The 19,605-nt window shown below is 38.4% G+C and overlaps 1 protein-coding gene and 1 long non-coding RNA gene across 8 annotated transcripts in view; one reads left to right on the top strand and one right to left on the bottom strand.

Annotated features, from left to right (window-relative positions):
• CHRM2 (cholinergic receptor muscarinic 2) overlaps nt 1-9,910 on the top strand; it is a 111,329-nt gene extending 101,419 nt beyond the window's left edge. For 6 of the 7 annotated variants that reach the window (XM_082763419.1, XM_082763422.1, XM_082763424.1 and 3 more), the window contains 2 exons: nt 971-2,406; nt 5,636-9,910. In XM_082763419.1, coding sequence (XP_082619545.1) covers nt 1,010-2,406; nt 5,636-5,660 — 1,422 coding nt within the window. In that variant the 5' untranslated portion in view covers nt 971-1,009 and the 3' untranslated portion in view covers nt 5,661-9,910. Of the gene's footprint in view, nt 1-970 lie in introns of all 7 variants that reach the window. The other variant, XM_082763425.1, reaches the window with a different exon arrangement.
• LOC309879613 overlaps nt 6,110-19,605 on the bottom strand; it is a 53,077-nt gene continuing 39,581 nt past the window's right edge. Inside the window, exons 3-4 of the long non-coding RNA XR_014317791.1 lie at nt 18,598-18,801; nt 6,110-6,136 (exon numbers count right to left, since the gene is read on the bottom strand). This is a non-coding gene — a long non-coding RNA (uncharacterized lncRNA). The remainder of the gene's footprint in view (nt 6,137-18,597; nt 18,802-19,605) is intronic.

A 19,605-nucleotide genomic window follows, 5' to 3' on the forward strand; every position in this document is an offset into this window, starting at 1 on the left:
GATGATCTTGAGGTCTCTTCCAACCTAGACAATTCTGTGATTCTGTGAGATTCTGTGAATTTTATCATGTTTAAAAAAAAAAAAAAAAAAACAAAAACAAAAACAAAAAAAAAAAACTTTTGCTAGGCACAAATGCCAAGGGGATGTACAAAACCATTTTGATTTCACTGAAAAAAAAAAAAAAAGAAAAGAGAGAGAAAGAAAAATAAAAAATTATTTGTAAACATCTATCTAGACGGCCAGATCCACAGCTGAGGTGAGTCTACCAATTCTGTTGACTTTAATAGATCTGCCCCTTTTTTGTTTATCAGAAGACTAATAACTTCAGTTTGGCATAATGGTAAAATCTTTGCAATTTATGGGAGAAAAATAAAATTAAAAAAAAAAAAAGAGGTAACAACAGTGCAAGAAAATTAGGGAGAGAGATTACACAAACTTGCTCCATGAACCTTAAAAAAGCATACCCAGCAGGAACATGAAGGAAAGATGGAACCATAAGTCACTTTCTCATGATTCAACTCATGGTAAATCACATCTTCACCTTGGGTTATAAGAATAAGGACTTCAGGGCTGTATTTTTTTTTTTTCTTGGAGATGGCTTGAAATGAGCAAACTGAATATTTATATTAGTAGGGAAGGAATCAATACACAGATCTTGTTACAAAATTTTCAAGTCATTCCTAGTTTTATAACTAGGCAAAGAGAAAAATTGATGGGACAACTTAAAAATCTAGACATGGATTCAAATATAGTGCTTTTGTCACACTTCTACAGAAATCCTTTTTTCTATGTTATTCCAAAGGGGATATTATATGTTGCAATGTGTTTTCATTAGCACAAGAAGAATGATCCTTCTGCACTCGATCTCCTACCTTTAAATTCTTTCCAAATAGTTTTCCTGGAATCCATTTCCTAAAGGTAAAGGGACTGATTTCATAATGGTATATGTTTTCTTTTCTTTCCTCTGCAGGCTTAAGTGATAATTGAGTATCTTGTTAGCAGCACAGAAATGAATAACTCAACGTACATAAACTCTTCCACTGAAAATGTGATGGCTCTGGAGAGCCCCTATAAAACTGTTGAGGTGGTCTTCATTGTCCTGGTAGCAGGATCTCTCAGTTTAGTCACCATAATTGGGAACATCCTGGTCATGGTGTCAATCAAAGTCAACAGGCACCTGCAGACTGTCAACAACTATTTCCTGTTCAGCTTGGCCTGTGCAGACTTGATCATTGGCATCTTTTCCATGAACCTGTATACACTCTACACTGTGATAGGCTACTGGCCCTTAGGGCCTGTGGTGTGTGACCTCTGGCTGGCTCTTGACTATGTGGTCAGCAATGCCTCTGTAATGAACCTCCTTATTATCAGTTTTGACAGATACTTTTGTGTCACCAAGCCTCTGACATATCCTGTAAAGCGGACCACTAAGATGGCAGGCATGATGATTGCAGCTGCGTGGGTGCTGTCCTTCATCCTGTGGGCCCCTGCAATTCTCTTCTGGCAGTTCATAGTAGGAGGAAGGACTGTCCCTGACAAGGATTGCTATATCCAGTTTTTTTCCAACCCTGCTGTCACTTTTGGCACTGCCATTGCAGCTTTCTATTTACCTGTTATCATCATGACTGTTCTTTATTGGCAAATCTCTCGAGCCAGCAAGAGTCGGATAAAGAAAGGGAAAAAAGAAGCTGCTCAAAACCAGGATCCAGTTTCCCCCAGCCTTGTTCAAGGTAAAATAGTGAAACCAAACAATAACAACATCCCAACCAGTGGGGATGGATTGGAGCACAACAAAATTCAGAACGGAAAAACCACTGGAGAAACTGCGATGGAGAACTGTGTTCAGGGGGAGGAGAAGGACAGCTCCAATGACTCCACCTCAGTCAGTGTGGTTGCTTCCAACATGAAAGAGGATGAATCTGCCAAAGATGCCAGCCAGACTTCTGCTTCCCAAGACCATCTCAAAGTGGAGAACTCCAAGCTGACATGCATCAGGATAGTCACGAAGTCTCAAAAGGGTGACAGTTGTGCTCCCACAAACACCACCGTAGAGATAGTAGGCACCAATGGAGAGGAAAAACAGAATAGTGTAGCCCGGAAAATTGTCAAGATGACGAAGCAGCCTGCCAAAAAGAAACCACCTCCTTCTAGAGAGAAAAAAGTAACAAGGACCATCCTGGCTATCCTGCTGGCCTTCATCATCACCTGGACCCCATACAACGTGATGGTGCTCATCAACAGTTTCTGCACATCCTGCATCCCTGGTACTGTATGGACCATAGGTTACTGGCTCTGTTATATCAACAGCACCATCAACCCTGCTTGTTATGCGCTCTGCAATGCTACTTTCAAGAAGACGTTTAAGCACCTTCTTATGTGCCATTACAAGAATATAGGAGCTACAAGGTAAAAATAATAAAATAATAAAAAGAATAAAAGTAATAACAGAAAAGGTGAAGAATTTTGAAATTAAATAATAAAGCAAACAAATAACAATGCCATAGCACTTTATGCTCTACTATGGAATGTGCAATCCAGGATGTTAGTGGAAATATTGAGATGGGGCATCTGCTCCACTCCTGAGAACTACACTTAAAACTGTTTTGTGTTTTGTTTTTTTGTTTTGTTTTGTTTTGTTTTAATTATTGACAATAAATCTTGAGGACATGGGGATGTTTTGAGGAGTTATTCAAGTATATGGTCTGGAGGCACAGTTACTTTCTGAGAGTATTTTGCAGAAGGGCTTTAGAATCTATGCGTTTTTTTGTTTTGTTTTGTTTTTTGTCATTGTGTATAAAATATCTATTTTTTTTTCTGTGTGTTTAAGAGGTATTCATATACGGAAAAGAAATGAGGTAACTTTTAAAATAACTATGTGGAAGAAGTATATAGGCTTGGAAGAACTTTACATAATCCAAATCATAACAAAAAGTTTCCAAAGCTCAAGGTTGTCTAAAGTTTTTGTCTATGTAATCTGAAAACCTTAATGTTATGTAAATCATGCTGAAAGATATTTTATGTTGTTTATGATGCTCCCATTTCCAAAACTGCATCATTTATGAAAGCATAATTCTGCTCAACATGTAACCATTGCCTAACATCTGTATCAAAGTCTGCTACTTGTCCCCTTCTAGGGGATTTTGTCCCATGATCTCTCCACCAAGTAAAAATAAAAGTGAAAAAAGACATCCTTTCCAGATTGCTAAATCCCAGGATTGTTTCAGCATCTATGTAAACCCAAGCTTCTGAGACTATTTTGTTCACTTTGTTTGTCATATGAAATCTGCCCATGGATTTGTCTTTCACCTCCATCAACCTTCCCCTCCCTTTTGTACTTTCTTTAAGATGCCAAGACTGTATATCAAAAGAAGTTGTAAATTCCAAGGTCTCATCAGATCAGCCACGATGGTGGCCAAATGAAGGGCCTCAGCTGAAGCATAGAAACAAGCTTATTACTAGGAAAATAGAGATTACATCCTTTACAGTTGGATGTACAGATGAGGATGTATGTTTAGGGGCTACAGAATGAATAGTCGATATTAGATGACTATGCTCTTGACCAGCCAAAAGGTGATTCTCATTCACTTACTGATGAAAAAAATGAGATTTACTGATATGCCCACATAGATCTTGCTCTGCCTAAGACCTTAGTGTGAAACCAGGGTCCTACCTAGGTGTATCCTGTACAAGATGTTTACTTTGTGGAAAAGATATTAGCTATTTTGCCTTTTGTACCAGCTAGGAGCAATATTTTCACCATATGCCAAGGGATAATACTAATAAAAAGGCAGAGAAGAAATCAGAAATTACTAAAAAACAGATACTGAAATAGTCTGGAAGAGGGGCTGGTAAGAGCCATGTTCAAATATTTTCCGTTACTCTGTACCAGCTCAAATCCAGATTCTTTCTACCTGACAAAGAATTTTTTATTTCAATATTTGACATTTATTGTAGCACAACTGAGCACTGTGTAGAGAGGTCAAAGTATATCAGATTACTGAAAACAGATATTGTCTGTGAGTGTTACATATTCCAGTTACCTCCTTCTTTGTAACTCTCACTTCCAGGCACTAGTGAAGTTACACCTACACGTTCTGTTATCCAAAAAGTAGCTTGCTGCATAGACAGTCTTCTGAGAGATTGTATTATGGAGTGAAAGCCACCAACCAACTGAGACACTAAAGCATTTTGTTATTTCATGTTAACACATAAGAGTCTTCCAAAATACACTTTAGAATAGAAGCATTCAAGATTGTGGGAAAATTAATCTTGCAGGCTGAAGTTTTACATTTGACAAGCTTATTGGAAGAGAGTGTTGAAGCACTTTGGCAATCTGACAATTTTAATATTTCAAAGTACAGGTTCCTAGAAGAAATGGAAAATGAAGAAGATTAAACTGCAGTAAATTAAGGCCACATTAAATTTAGGATTAATACGTCTTACTATGCATTCATTGATTTTATACATCTAGTGACTTCATCCTAATGCATCTAAGTGTCTCCATGCAGCCAAGGATCTAATTTTGTAACCCTCACTCACATCAAGCCACATTTGCTATCATAAACTTCAACTTACTGCTTGTAAGGAAAAATTACTCAGTGGTAAGGTTTGCAAAATCGAGTGCAACTTGTCTTTCAAAACCCAATCCACTAGGCTTACATTGACAGGTCAAGAGAAAGAGTTACATGATCATTTCTACATCATTCATTCTCTTAGAGAGTTAAAAATCCAGGTGAGGGGGGGAGTTAATTTTCTAAATCTTATTTCTTTAGAAATTTTCACAAAAGAAACTCACCTGTTCCTTTCAGAATGTAATGAAGATATTAATAGCACATACACATAAAATGGGAAAAATGTTTTGATTATTATTTCACCTTATAGCTTCCATTTCCCAGCAGGTGTGTAAATGATTTATTCTCTCCATTGAAGCTTTCACTTTTTCATAAATGATGAATTTTTCCAACAGCTGAGGACTCTTCTACAGGTTAAGTGTAAAATTAATGTGATATTATGACACTCAACACACCATGCAGAAACAGATTTATTTTGGGGCCAACATTCATGAAACAAAGAGTGACAGACTAGTGTGAAATTTTCTGGAATTTTTCCTTAGAATCACCCCCACTTTTGATACTTTTGATCCTTTTGAAAAGGCAAAATTCTTTTTTTGTGTCTGTATTATTGCATATTTAAATGTTTGCAAGAGACATAATCCTGTGTGTTTCCACCTTGTTCTATGGTACATCAACATTTTCATCTGATTGAAAATGTAAAAATACATGAAATAATGTACTTACACATGTACAGACAGGCATGCAAAGACACACCAACATGTTTTATATACGTGGAAAATAATCATCTAACTCTCAAGATGTTGTATGTGATTATTGTGTCTACGTTGTGCTCGATGGCAGCTGGTGGGATTTGCAGAGCCAGCTCATACTAATGACATTCTGTATCCTGTCCTGAAGGTAGAGAGGATGGCAGAGCCTGGGAACTTCTCAGGTCTGTGGCTGGTCATGGCTCAGTAAGATAAAACAGAGAATAATCTTTCAGGACCACAGAAGAAATTGTCCTTTTGAACATCTCTCGAGCTCTCATCTCTTTGCTTTCTGTCCCAAACAACATTCAATAGGTTTCACTTCCCTTCTGAAAGATAGTTCTGCAAGATGTAGATGTCGGTTTCGAAGAGCAGCGCTCCCTGGGTACCTCTTCTGGCTTCCCTGGATGTTACCTGCGCCCCATCCACCCTATGGCCCCTAGTGGCTCCGCTGCTGGTGCTGCCACATCTTCATCCCGGGCTTGGCCAGAGGATGCACTGGTCACTTTGGTTTCACATAGAAATTGAGAAAACTGTGAGGATGAATCATGAAAGAAAAAAAAAAAAAAAAAAAACCTGCAGCGCACACTTCTCACCCTCTCCTTATCATCCTCTTAATCTTTTCCAGAAGCAGATAAAACCAAAAAGGCCCAATCCTTCACAGTATCTGTGCTGCAGCAGGGTTTGTCCCATTGGCAGCCCATTGGGGGTGAACCATTCTGTCATGGGCCATCCCTTCTTTCTCTGTCCAAGGAGAGGACAACAGCCTGGAGATGTGTCAGTCCAACTGGCACCTTCTCTGAGTTTTAAAGACAACTGTGGTTAAAAAGAAAAAGGAAAAAAAAAAAAAAAAAAAAAAAAAGAGAGAGAGAAGAAAAAGAAGAACAAAAAGGGAGAGAGACAAAGAAGAAGCTGAAGCAATATTGAGAAATTTGTTTTCCAGTGTGTACAAAACCTGAGGAAAATTTGTCAGCTGTTTTGTTTGGATTTTTCATTTGATTTATTAGAAATCATGGGGATTCATTTGGAGACAGCAGTGTTTGAACATTGCCTGATGAAAAATAGTCCAAAGCCAACAAACGCATTTATATAGGTCACATTTCTTTCTTATAGGTCTTTCTTTCTTTCTGGTTTGCCTCTCAAATTCTCATGGGGGCAGAAGTTTTCAAATGGACCCCAGAGATCAGTTGTTTGTTATCCACAATGCAATGGGAACAAAAGCAACAGCTAAATCTATCATCCCTCTGTTTTATATCCTTCTGGTGGAAGAAAACATGTTGACAAGAGGAGGCCTCTTGTGGTTGGAGTGAGAACAGCCCACCCACTATTAAGAAGACTTCTGCTTGTCACAGTTGCTCCTGACCATCACAAATCGGAAAGAGGCAGAAGAGTATGGACCCTTTTTTGCTTTGATTTGTTTCATCTCCTGATGGATTTGAACACGTCCCTTGCCTGTGCTGCAGTAAGGCTTGCTATTAAACTCACTTCCACAGATTTTTTTTTATTTATTTTTTTTTTAATGTTGATCCCTGCTCTCCATTCCTATTGATGTGGCAGCTGCATGGGTAGAGAGCACCTGGTTTCTCCAATGTCACTGAGGTGGCACACTTTGAGTTTTTCTTCTCAGAAAACAACACCTTACCTGGCCACTCCTGTTACCAAAATCATTTCTGGTACTGGCCTTGCAGGACCAAGTTTCTAAAGCGTCCCCACAGCCACATTATGATGCAAGGTTGGCATTATGCAGTTGGTGGGAGGCAGAAAACATGCTGCTAAGAATTGTTTTCCTTCCCTAACCTTACAAAAATTCCTAAACATCTTTATTTTTTTTTTTGACAAATCAGGATGCTTCCTGTGCAAAGCCAAACTATTGTGAAAGAAACAGCAGGAAAATCATCTCTGGGTTGGGGAGTGGGAGAGAGGTTGTCGACAGGTCTAGAGTCTAGTAGCCTTAGATATTTTTAATCTCTCCTCCTGGATGGCTCTGTACTCACAGTTGACAGCAAGGTAAAGAGTAGAAACTGATCAGCTAAAAAGATTTTTCCCTTTTTTCCCCTCTGGATCTACAGATCTTTTATACAACTTGTCTAGAAACACTTGTTAATGAAATTATATATTTCTATGCAATATTCCATTTATCTTTCCTGTATATCATTAAAGACTTCTAAGATTTTTTTTTTTTTTAATTTATAGAAAATCTTTCCCTGAGAGAAGCTGATAGATGGTCCTCAATCTGCAGTAGCTTCTTTTTTGATTGCCCTGCCTCTTTCCTCTTTTGACACAGTTTTGAAAAAAAAAAAAAAAAATGCTTTAATTCTCCCTCTCTTTACTATTTGTCATCTGTGTTTTAGCTACAGGTGTGCAGTTTCTCTTACTTTTAAGACACTGTGAATGCTGGTATTCAAATTATTTAATCCCACCAAAAATACTGCCTTCTCCAGCATGCAAATCTCTCTCCATTGAAGTCAAGCATACTCTGTGGAGTGAGAAGTTTCATAAATTCTTTCTGCATGGGATTTGATTTGGAAAGAAGAAAATTCCTCACATGAAACAAAGCCAATTCAGTTCTCTTCCTCCCCAGTTTTATTATGTCCATATGAGAAATAACTGGATGATAGCAAAGACTGAATATTCTCATAGTGGAATATCAAGAAGCAACATGCATGGATTTATTTTATGCCTTGTGCAACGGTAAGGCAATCTTCCCTTCCACTGAATCCCTTTTTATTCCCAAGCTTTCTAGCAGAGTGTTCACTCAGAAACCATGCCTGAGAAAGTAATTATAGCAAGACTGAGTTAGACATCAATCATTTACCACAGCCGATGTAATTATTTCTCCTTTACTTTTGCTTCCTTCCTTTGCTATGGCCCCTTTTCCTACATCACGGAAACTAGTGGCTTACACATGCATATCAGTCCTCCTGGGTTTCATATTTCAGGATACTGGGTAGATTTGTTAGACATATTTAATTCCAGTATCAACTGAATAAAGAAAAGAAAAAAAAAGAAAGTGTCTTTTCCCCATCCAAAGTTTTTTTTAACCTCAAAAATGCAATTGGGTGGGATGAAATTGGGTGGGATGCAATTACATCTTTTTCCTATTTTTACAGAGAGTTATTGTATAGGTTTTTTTGTTTTGTTGTTTTTTGTTGTTTTGGGGGATAGTCAGAGGGGTGGTTTGATTTGGTTTCTTTGGACAGTACTTGCAAAGAAGCACATAGCAACTTTCTTCTTTTAGATGCCCCAAAGTGCTCTTACTCTCTGAGAGAACCAGCTGTGGATGGTGTATGAGACAGTAAGGTCATGATTACAGTGGACTCGGGAAGGAAGGATTTCACTGAGTTTTTAGCTTTTGGACAGGTTCACCTGTCAGCTCAAAAGAAAGTGCATGCCCTAATTTTGTAAAAGAATGGTTGTAAAAGAACGGGTCATGGTTGGATTGCTTTTTTTTCCACCCCTCCTGGCTCATGTAGGCTGCAGGAGAAGGGAAGGTATTTCTCCACCATAGGCTCTGTCGTTACACCTCTACCCTAAACACAGCCCTTCTCTGAAGCACAGCATTGTAGTAGTGGTAGTAATAATAAAAACAATACTGGAGAGAGTGCCATGGTTCTTCTTATACATTGTCCCTTAATTTTGGTGGCACTTTGCAGAGGTGGTTGGTAAGTTAGAGACTAGCAGTTTGTAAATACCTTTAGAAAGTGTGTTTTAACATGACCAACAGCATATCTTGTCTATGTACAGAAATAATACAGTATGTGTACTACTATTCAGATTAGGTTATAATGTAAATATATCTTCAATGAATGTCCAATTATCCTTCAAGCTCTATGTATGAGGAAGAACCTCATCTCTTCTTGAGATTTTTTTTTTTAACTTAAGGGTATGGCAAACCTGTCATTCATTTATATATATATTAAAAATAAAAATAAAAAGTTTAAATAACTGCATTCTTTTCTTCAAAAGTGAAAAATACTGCAAAGAAGAAGGGAATGCATTGCATGTATATGATACCCAAAGTCATATGGTTAGACTGGGAACTGATGTTCTTACAAGTCGGGGACTGGTCAAATTCTTGATGCTGTACATTTGATCTCATATAAATAAGATAAGCACAAGTTTATGGTTAGCTGTGTAAAGCTGACCAATTTGACTATATATATACATTATATATTTATATGCTGTATAGATATATACATATTATATACAACATTCACACAATGAAAGCAAAGTTTGATAGTCATATTAACTGGGAAATTGGATGTTATGTTGTACTCCATTTGGAGGAAAAATATATGTTTTATTCAGCAACATTCAAATGTTATGCAGGATGAAGGAAGAAGGTGCTTCACCAAAACAACTCATGAAGGACAGAGGTTTGAAATATCTTGAAGACACAACTAAAATTACATGCAATATATATGTATGTACTTCTGCTGAGTTGTATTCCTAGTTAAATATTAAATTAAACAGCAAGTTATAACAATAATAAAAATGTTTTTGTATGTGGAATCCCTGTTTTGTTTTCTTTTATTTTATTTTTACTGAGTGAAATACCCTGTGAAATGCAAAATGGCATAACAAATGAAGAAAAATAGTTTCCCTACAGTAGCCACAGCAGTGAATGACTGTAGTAATTAAAAGAATAATTCTAACTTTCTTTTCCATTGGTCTTCTTGACAAATGTGAAGTTCATGAGATGTCTAGAGAAGTACTTAACTTGTCCTTGTTTTGTCCACATCTCTCTTTCCCATACAGTTCACCTCTTTTGGTGACTCTGCTTCCCATAGAAGATTTTTACCTTTAACTGCAAGATCTCCTCAGTAATCCGATGAGGATCTCTAAGATGACATTCCTCCATATATTTCTGCCATCTAACAGTATTGAAAGGGAATAGGTATGACTCTTTTGTACCCATCCTGTGAAATGAAAATGAAAGAAGTTTGTAGTGAATTTTGGGGGAAGATGGCACCACTAGCACCCAGATATATTTTGATCTACCATTACTTTATGAATACATACCTATCTGCATGGCAATCCTAGCAAGTATCTGGGAATAGGATAAAGCACATAGGCTGCATATATTTAGCTCCTCAGGGTCTCAGAACACTCTCTCACCCCCAACATGGGACAAAACAGGGTTCAGATGTAGAAGAAAAAAACAGTGGTAATGACTGGAAACCATTCCAGCCCAGCTAAATTGGGCTTTTGGTGGACAGTCAGTCTGGTAATTTGACAAGTGATTTGACTGTCATCAAGAGAGGGTCTCTTGGGCATAGTGGGTACATCAGCTCTGTAAGGATACTTCAGACTTTGGTAACTGCTACAGGTGGGATATTAATTCATCAACTCCAGAGTAGAAAGAATTAATTTTAATAAGATGTTCAATTCTCCTTTTAAATATATCCTTTTTAAATATTTTAATATTCTTACTGTTTCTTACTGTTTCTATCTTATGAAGACCTTAAACCCATTTTTGCCCTCTGTCTGAGACTTCCCACCACTGCTCTTCCCTCTGTTGTTCCTTTAGTCCAAGCTCAAGTTCAGCCATTTCACCACCGTCTTGCTGTCCATAATCTTTCTACAATGAAAGACAGAAAAGCCACTTTTTCATCTGTGTTTTTCTTAAAATAATCAGATAAATTTATGTTTGAATATATTCATTCACTTTTCTTGTATTTAAATCTCTTGCACTCTGCAAACCATATACTTTACTGATAGTGCTGCAAGGTGGGAAAACACTATTACTGGTCTTTCACACATAGATCCCAGTGGTCAGAAAACACTTGTCAAGATCAAACTAGAGACACAAATAATTATTTGGACTCTTTTTACAAGCCACCATTTATTTAATTCTGAATCATCTCTTCTGTTCAATTCCAGTTCTTCTATTCAATTCCATCTCCTACCCAGCAGATTACCAGTTTCAGTTCCTGCTTTGCTAACCAGCATGTCACAGAACCGTATGCATAACTTGATCTGTCAGTATACCACTCTGGTCCAAATAATTTTCTCACACACACATTATACCATCTATAATTGCCAACATATGGCTTCAGGGGGGCCTCAAGATGCTGATGGTGAGAGCTGTAACAGATGGAAGAGGTTTCTGCAAATATGAGGGTTAACTTCCAAATGGGTAGAGTTGCCAATCCTATTTGAAATGCAGCATGACAGGCCAAGACTTAAATCCCTTCTTTATATGTTTTGGAGGGCAGTATCCAACCCCACCTTTTTTCCAAAATGTACTTTTTTGTTATTTTTTATTTGTATTTGTATGTAGGCTTTAAATTCATTTAAAATTACAAAAAGTCTACAATAAGAGTACATGCAAATCCAGAGCACTGAAGCTGTTGTTTGTCTTCCCAGAGAAGGTTCGGATGCATTGACCACACATATTTTGAAAACTCATCACACACAAGGAAAAGGGGATACAGTTGGTGCCAAACTACTCACCTCCCTGACTAAGTCACTCAGGTTAATTGTTTCACTGCTGGGATGTGAAAGAGGTTACCTTTTTCTTTAAAAATGTAGACTCACAGTCAGTCACAGTAAACATCACCATCTGAACCTCTCTATATAGCCAGTAATTATGGTTAATGTAATATCTAGTGGCTTCATCCTCCCCCCTCTGGAGAGAGAACTTCAGACGACGTTCCCCAGACCAGTAGTGTTTTTATTCAGTGTTTTTCTCTGAGGCCTTTTATTAGCAGAAAAGATTGTGAAGTATAACTGTTTTCTGTTCACTGTGTTCTGGAAACACCCCGAGAAAATCAATGCAGAGAAATGCTACTATTTTGTAAATCCATTAACTGTTTCTGGCCTTTTGCCAGCCTTTGTATGCACTGTCTAGACATGGGAACCTACTTGGCTGCGCTAGGATATGGACTTTGCCGCCTTCTCCTCGATGGAGCTTGCCAACTTCATTTCTACCAACACATAGAACCAGGGGGAATAATAAAAGCAGCAAGAAAGATATCAAAGAAACAGAGCAAAAAGAGTAGTCCTTTCCTTATGTCCTTAATCATAGCTCTCTTCCTTCTTTCCTCTTCCCTCCTTTGTTTCTTCCTTCTTTCTTTCCCCACCTCCCCCCTCACCCCCCTCCTTTTTTTCTTTTCTCTGAAGTGTCTCAGCTAACTCTGTGGGTTTCACACTCTCATTAACAGGTTGCTAAAGGTGCTGAATAAATCACTATGAAAGGAAAGCCTTTGGCTTAAAAATGTGAAGCAATGTGGGAGGGAAGGAGGCAAAGAAGAATGCCTTGAAAAGCTCTTGAGTTAATTCATTGCAGTTTAGAGACCAAAGGAGTTCCTTGCCTCCCACCATAATCACTACTATGATTTCACCTGCTGTTGAAAAATGCTCAGGATCAGGACTGAGCAGGGGTGATTGAATGCATACAGCGCAGCAGTGATATTCATAAATGGAAATGTTATTGGTGGTAGCTGCACCAAATCATTTTCTGTGAGTATGGAAATAATAGATCTGTAGCCTCATAAAATTATTCCTGACAAAACTCCAACCTAAAAAAAAAAAAAAAAAAAAAAACAACAGGGAGCAAGGTCAAATAAGTTAAATCCTTCCAACACAGAAGGTACAGCTCACCACCCTTTGCAAAAGTGAATACTGATAGGTCCAGAGGAATGCCAGCAGCACCATGGTGCAAGATCTTTCTGTGAAAGCCACGTTCTGGGGCACAAATTACAAAAAACTCCTTGGTCTTTCAGCCAACCTGTCTTTTGGGGTAACATGGGCTAAACTACTAGACTTCACCGCTCCTGCCAGGAGCCAATGGTAAGGATGAGAACAAAATTCAGTGGATGCAGGTTTAGTTATTAAAATAGTAGATGTGATATTTCATATATGGATATCAAATCACAGATTTTGTTATGTTAAACAGGAAAAAATAAAGAAGCCAAAAGTTTCCAATGGTTTTAGTTGGTATATTTTCTGTGACACATTTGGAAAAAAAAAAATATTCAATTGTACACAACGGTGGGCAAATGTCTTCTGTGTTGGATCCCATATCATGCTGAGAAGCCTGGATTTAGACAAGTCCAAAATAAAGGGTTTGGTTTTAGTGAAACTTTTTCCACTATAAAATTCTGATTTTTTAAATTATTTTTTTGTTTGTTTGTTTGTTTTGGGGGTCAATTTCAAAGTATTGCCTGATTTTGAAAAGTTTTAGGAAAGGTCCAAGTTGTCTTAAGAGACTACCATAAGACTTTCTTTAAAAAGTCCATCAAAATTCTCCAAAGACAATCAGCACAATTATGTATTTATGAACATTATGAACATAGTACTACACTAAAACATTGGACCCTGTAAATAGAAACTATGTATAAAAGGGAGGAATATATATTTTAAAAGATAAAGGTTAAGATGTGTGTTAATCCCTAAGCAGATACAGTTCAGAGTGGAAGAGGTCAGAAAATCAATGGTGTTTGCAAAGAACTATGAAGCCAGCATAGAACAGTTACAAAAGGCAAGAAATGACGATGAGGTAAGTCACACTTCAGATGTCGATAATAAAGCACACTCCTACAGGCAGTTTAGAGACATAACTTTCTCTAGGACAGGATCCTTATTAAAATGGTTTAAGTCTTCTTTGGATAGAGTAGTCTCTGCCTGTATTAAAGACAGGGAGAGGCAAGGGGACTAGCTCAGAAAACCTTCTTTCAAACGGCTTCCATTAAACAAGAGTAATCCTGACACAGGTATGCATTGGTCCCAGTGTTTCAGTCTTTGTGCGATTCTATAGACACAGCTGTAACAATAGTTACAATAACTGTTATTATGGTGGGGAAAATTGCTGCTGAATGATTAATTCATTACTTGTGCTCACACTTATAGTCACAATCTCAGATGTACTGCTTCGGATTTGGGCTGTGCAAGACATGGGATAAAATTTAGAGGTTGGAGGAAAGGGGAGAAATCCGTTATGTTGCAAAGGTTGTATGAAGGAAAATTAATTAAATTACATAACAATTAATTACTTATGCTTTTACTCTGCATTCAGAAGTGTCTGCATCCCTCTAGGAGGGCGTTTGGTTTTTGTAATGGCTACTGCTGATGCTGCAATGTTCAGCCTTGCATGTCCTTGAGCACAGCAGAGCCACCTTTGAGATAAGTTTCTTGAGGATATATGAAAACAGTCTTCTTTCCCTGCTCTGGTTGTATCACTCATGGCTGACATGGTTGCCATTCTCACCCCACACACAGGCTCTTCAGGTAAAGTGCCAAAATAAGTATGTTCCAGTCTTTGCCACTCCTGGTTGGTGCAATGCAAACTGGAAAGGGCAGAGCAGCACCTCTCTGCTAACACCATTTGACATCCACAACACATTAGCTTCTCTCCATCACTCCTTATTAACATGCATTTTACTGACTGTGCTAGGAATGTCACTTTGCAATAACATTACTACATATGAATACTAACCTGAAATGAGACAAGCCTTACAAAGGAAACTGCTAATCTGATTGCAAGTGACTAATGTGACAAAACCCCAAAGGGCAAGGAAGTTTCTGTACACATTTTCCATTCATATCCTTCCCTTCCTTCTTCCCCTCCTTTACAAATTGTGCAGAAGGGACAAAAAATCTAACAGATTTGGATTCAGTTCCATACAAGATGATGTTCTTCCTATTACACTGGACACTTAGGTTGTGACTGTGATGGCTATAAGCAATGAATATAATGATAAAAAGAAAAAATCCACCCTTGGTTGTTCATTTGTCAGAAGAAACTCTGAGACTTTAGTTTAAAATAATTTCAGTTGCAAAAGCTGTATCATGCTGTATTAGCTTTTGCCTATTGTTCAGAGTTACCTCTTCTAAGGGGTTTATATTCCATTAACTTATTGGCCTAATCATAAAACAGTAATTCCTAAGGGGCTCAGAAAGTGCTGATTATCTTCTAACGAGATAAAGTACCTCTCATGTCTAGGTCACTGCCTTGAAATCATTGCTAGATCCTAGTGGCTAAACATGTTCACAATCTGTTGATTACAAAATATGTTAATAGTGGTGACTACTGCTGCCCCCGAGCAAAGTACTTAAATGAAGAACCTAGATGAAAATGTAGAACTTTGGTAGGGAAGACTATAGTTTTTATCTTTCATTTCTGTTATTTTTCATCAGGTCAGCAGTTCATGTGAAACAAATTCAAAACTAACCTTCAGCTCAGACCAAATATGAGCCCAGTAATGGTTTCTGAATACATCTCACCCACGCATTTGTCAGGAAATTGTATTACTGTGAATTTTTATTTCAATGTCATACCTCTAGTGACATGAGTCAGAAAAGCAATACAAACCCAGAAATGAAAAAAATCAGTAAAAATTAAAATTTCATTTAACACAATTTCATCATATATCCAATGATTTTTTTGTATATATTTCCATATGGTGTTATGACAAGTCAGTGGGAGTCAGACTTCATATAACACACAATTTTAAACACATATTTTTTTGCAGGATATCCCATTTCATGGGAAGTTATAGATTTTTTTTTTCTAAGCCTAAACAAAACAAAACAGAAAAGTAATTTCTGAGTTCTCCATAAATTGGAAACTCCATATTTCAGTGTCTGATATTTACATAACTTCTTCGTATACTTACACACATATATGTACACAACTGAAAATACTTTTCAGTCTCACTTAAAAAGCTGAAGACCAGGATTTTGACATGCTGGACACTGTACACAAGCAAGCACAGAAGCTAAAGTATAAATAACTACCTTTCCCTTAGTATAAATATTTTTGCAATATTTATATTAAAACCTGTATTAAACATAATTGTGCAGTGAGTATGGTTTAAACAGAACAAAAATGAAATCTGTTATTCTAAACTTCAGGAAAACACTGGAAAGCAATCTTTCTTTCCCAGTCTAGAGCACAGATGTTTTCTGTCTCACTTTTGTGTTGTTCCTCAAGTGGGGGGAGGTGGCTGAGCCTTTCCTTAGTGCCTGGTACACCCATGCCGCTCCAGACTCCAAGCAGCAATTGTCCCTTGCAAGGCTTTATGCCACCTGAGCAAGGTCAAGGACCTTTGGAAGGCAAGAAGGGTGCTTTCCTCTCTGCACAGCCTGGGTGCCAGATTCTTTGCACTCCTCTCAGGAGAACAGCTCTGTGTATTGATCAGCACAATACAGCTGTCCACCCACGTGGTTATTAATGGATAATAAACAGCTCAAGACCCAACAAACAGTATTTTTCTTAGCAAGTACCAGTCTGGAATCAATTAAATAACAACAAGAAGGGCTCTAAGAAGTGCTATCAATTGTAAAAGTTATTATGCTCTCAGGATGTCTCACTGAAAACTCCCACGCAAAGCAATCAGATGTTGACTGTTGCTGTGTCTTAATCAGGAGTTTTCTGTAGGGTCACAGAGCCCCTCCAGCTTACCTCCAGGAAGGAGTGAGACCTGTTTGCTGGCTGGAAATCCCAAAATGTTGTGTACCTTTGAAGGAAGGTATGAGGAAACAGGTGTTTTCCCATTTTCACTGCTTCATTTAACATCCTACTGTTGGGTGCTTGTTAAAGTAATTGTAGCAAAGCACAGAGCAAATTTATTTGATTTTAAGGCCAGGTAGAAAAGAGTTGGATAGACGTAATATTGTCATGTCAGAAAAACTAAGATGAGATTTTTTTCCCCTTCTTGTTTGTATTAGTAATAAACAAGTTATTTTAAACAATCTAAGCTATGTTCTGTAAAGTAACTTCCAACCTGGTGTTATCACATTTCTCATGCTGTGTCTGTGATAACAAAGGAAAAAGGGAAGGGTGACTGACTTCAGGTCACTAGCCCACAGCAAGGGGAAAAAGTGAGCAGGCATACGTAGCAGAAGTCAGTAATGCCAAACAGGTCTAGTTTCCCCTGTGCCCACACTTCTGACATAATAAACAAACGGAGCAGAAGTTTCAGTAAGAATTATAATACAGTAAAGTAACAAACCTTACCTGGCATGCCCATACTTTCTGCCATGAGGGCAGAGAAACAGTCATACCAAATGATAGAGAAAAAAGAAACTACTTAAAGGAGCTAAGGACTTAGGCAGCAACTGAGCAAGGACTTTGAGTATGCAAGTGCTGGGCACTGGCTCCCAGTATGTGGAAGACTAAACAGAGTGCTGGTAAAACACCCCTAGTTCCTAAATACTTGCAGTTGCATTGCTAGACTGCCTCAGCCTGCCGAGTGCAGAATGAGAAGGCTCAGTTCATCCCCAGGCTGTGCTGGGATTAACTCATAAGCAAGTATCACTGTCTGTCTGCAGACCTACCAGCTGGTCTCTGCTGCCCACACCACAGCAAAGCAGCAAGACCCACCTTGACCCATTCTCCCTATCTTGGGCAGAGCATGCCAGCCCAGCTCCTGTGTCCTGGAGAGATGCAGGGCTCTGATTCCCAGCTATTCTCTACACTGGCCAAGTGACCAGGCCATCAGCAGTGTCTCCTTGTATGTCATAGCTGAAACACTCCTACTTTTCAGTAGGAGTCCCTTTGGATTCCAGTGATCCCTTCGTATACAGCTATTAGGATACTCAAATGGGGCAGCAGATAGCAGTGGACGCCTCAATATTAGCTGGGACATCAACCAGCACTTACTTTCCCCTTTGCTTGTCAGTGCCCCAACCACAAGGCTATGTAGTTAGACTAACTTTGTTTAGTCCAATAAGCGGAAGTGTTTTATCTGGATCAATCATTCTTATAGAACAAAATGGAAGATGTATGCTTGAATCTTTTGTCATTACAGTTAGGGATGTGAATCAGGGTCTTCTAGAGGTAGGCAAGCATTCCTGTGCCATTAAAGTATTGTTTTATATCTAAGAAACAGAGAGCAAGCTGGGGCAAAATTGCATCTGTGAACACAACATAGAAGAAAATATTCAATATTATTAAGCTTTCTCTTTTTCCACACTGCCTCACTGCCAGCTAGTGAGAAAAACAGGTCCTCTGCAGCAAGCAAACTTTCAGGACTCCCTCTCTAAGGCCCTCATCTCTTTACAAAGGGAGATGGGTTCTTTCTTCTTCAGGGCTCTTTCATTGAAGGGAAGCATACAAAAATGTCTGGCATTGCAGTGCCCAGCTACTTTTGTGTCTCTAACCCAAGAACTTTATTAACGAGGTAAATGGATGTTTAAGAGGTTTGCATCTGACCAAAACCCAGAAGATCCATTCCTATCTATGACATATAACGGGAGCAATTAAAACCCAACAGAATAATTATAGCAGTAGGAAAAAGAAGGGGGGGAATACACCTGCTTTCGATGCTCACCATTACTAATGCGTCTATGTCTGCAGATGATTGTTGCCTGCTGTTTAATTAGAGGGAAATGCAATGCAATGCATTCCTGTGGAGGAGTTTCACAGGTGGCTCTCCCAGCTGGGGACCCCAGGCTGCCACCCAGGCTGCTCCACCACCTGTCCACTGCATCAGGCTCTTCAGATCAGAATCCAAGAAGAGTTCTGCTCTCCAGCCCTAGAAGAGAGATATTTTATATGCAGCTTTATAACCTCATTTCCCAGCTGACCATGAGCACAAAGCAAGCTATTAAGGACTACAAGCAGAAACAGGCCTGGTAGTTGAGATAACAAATCATCTAAGGCTTCATCACTCAGCCCCATTTGTTGAACAATAATTAAGCTATTGATCTCACCTGAACATCCCCAGCCCTGCCACCCTTCCTTTTACCTCTCTTCCCATCCTTCAGCTTTTACCTTGGAGAAAAACTTAGTTACAACCCATCACTTTCAGCTGAAGGATACAGGCTTCTGGAGTCACAGAGATGCCGGTGGTGATGCTCTCAATGTATAAGAGGCTGTGTATGAACATGAACTCATGTCTTTGTAGGCAACAACCTTACTCAAACTATGTTTTGGGTCATAATAAGCCTGTTGACCTTTAGTATTATTCGAAGTGAAATAACAAAACCAGAGAAGGTGGTTTCTGAACCTTTTTTCTTTTCTAGAGTCAAACTATGCAAAATTTTGAAAATATTGAGATTAGTTGATTACTGCGGTTTTCTAGCTAAAATGTGTTTGTTTAGATGGACTATTTACTTTAGAAATAAAACAACAGTTCTGCCAGAAGCTCAGATAATCCAAAGCATGTACTGAATCTTCTTTGAAACTTAATCCATTTGTAAGCTTTGCATTTTACAATAAATGAGTTTTTAACAGTGTGTGAGAGATGTCATTCCAGAATGCTATCTCTGTGTTTTTATGTACCTCACCTCTGCATATTGCTGGGAGCTTTCCTCATCTACAGCATGCTTAGTAAGAA

The sequence above is a fragment of the Aythya marila genome, assembly GCF_965140915.1.
Source record: "Aythya marila genome assembly, chromosome: 1".
NCBI lineage: Eukaryota > Metazoa > Chordata > Aves > Anseriformes > Anatidae > Aythya > Aythya marila.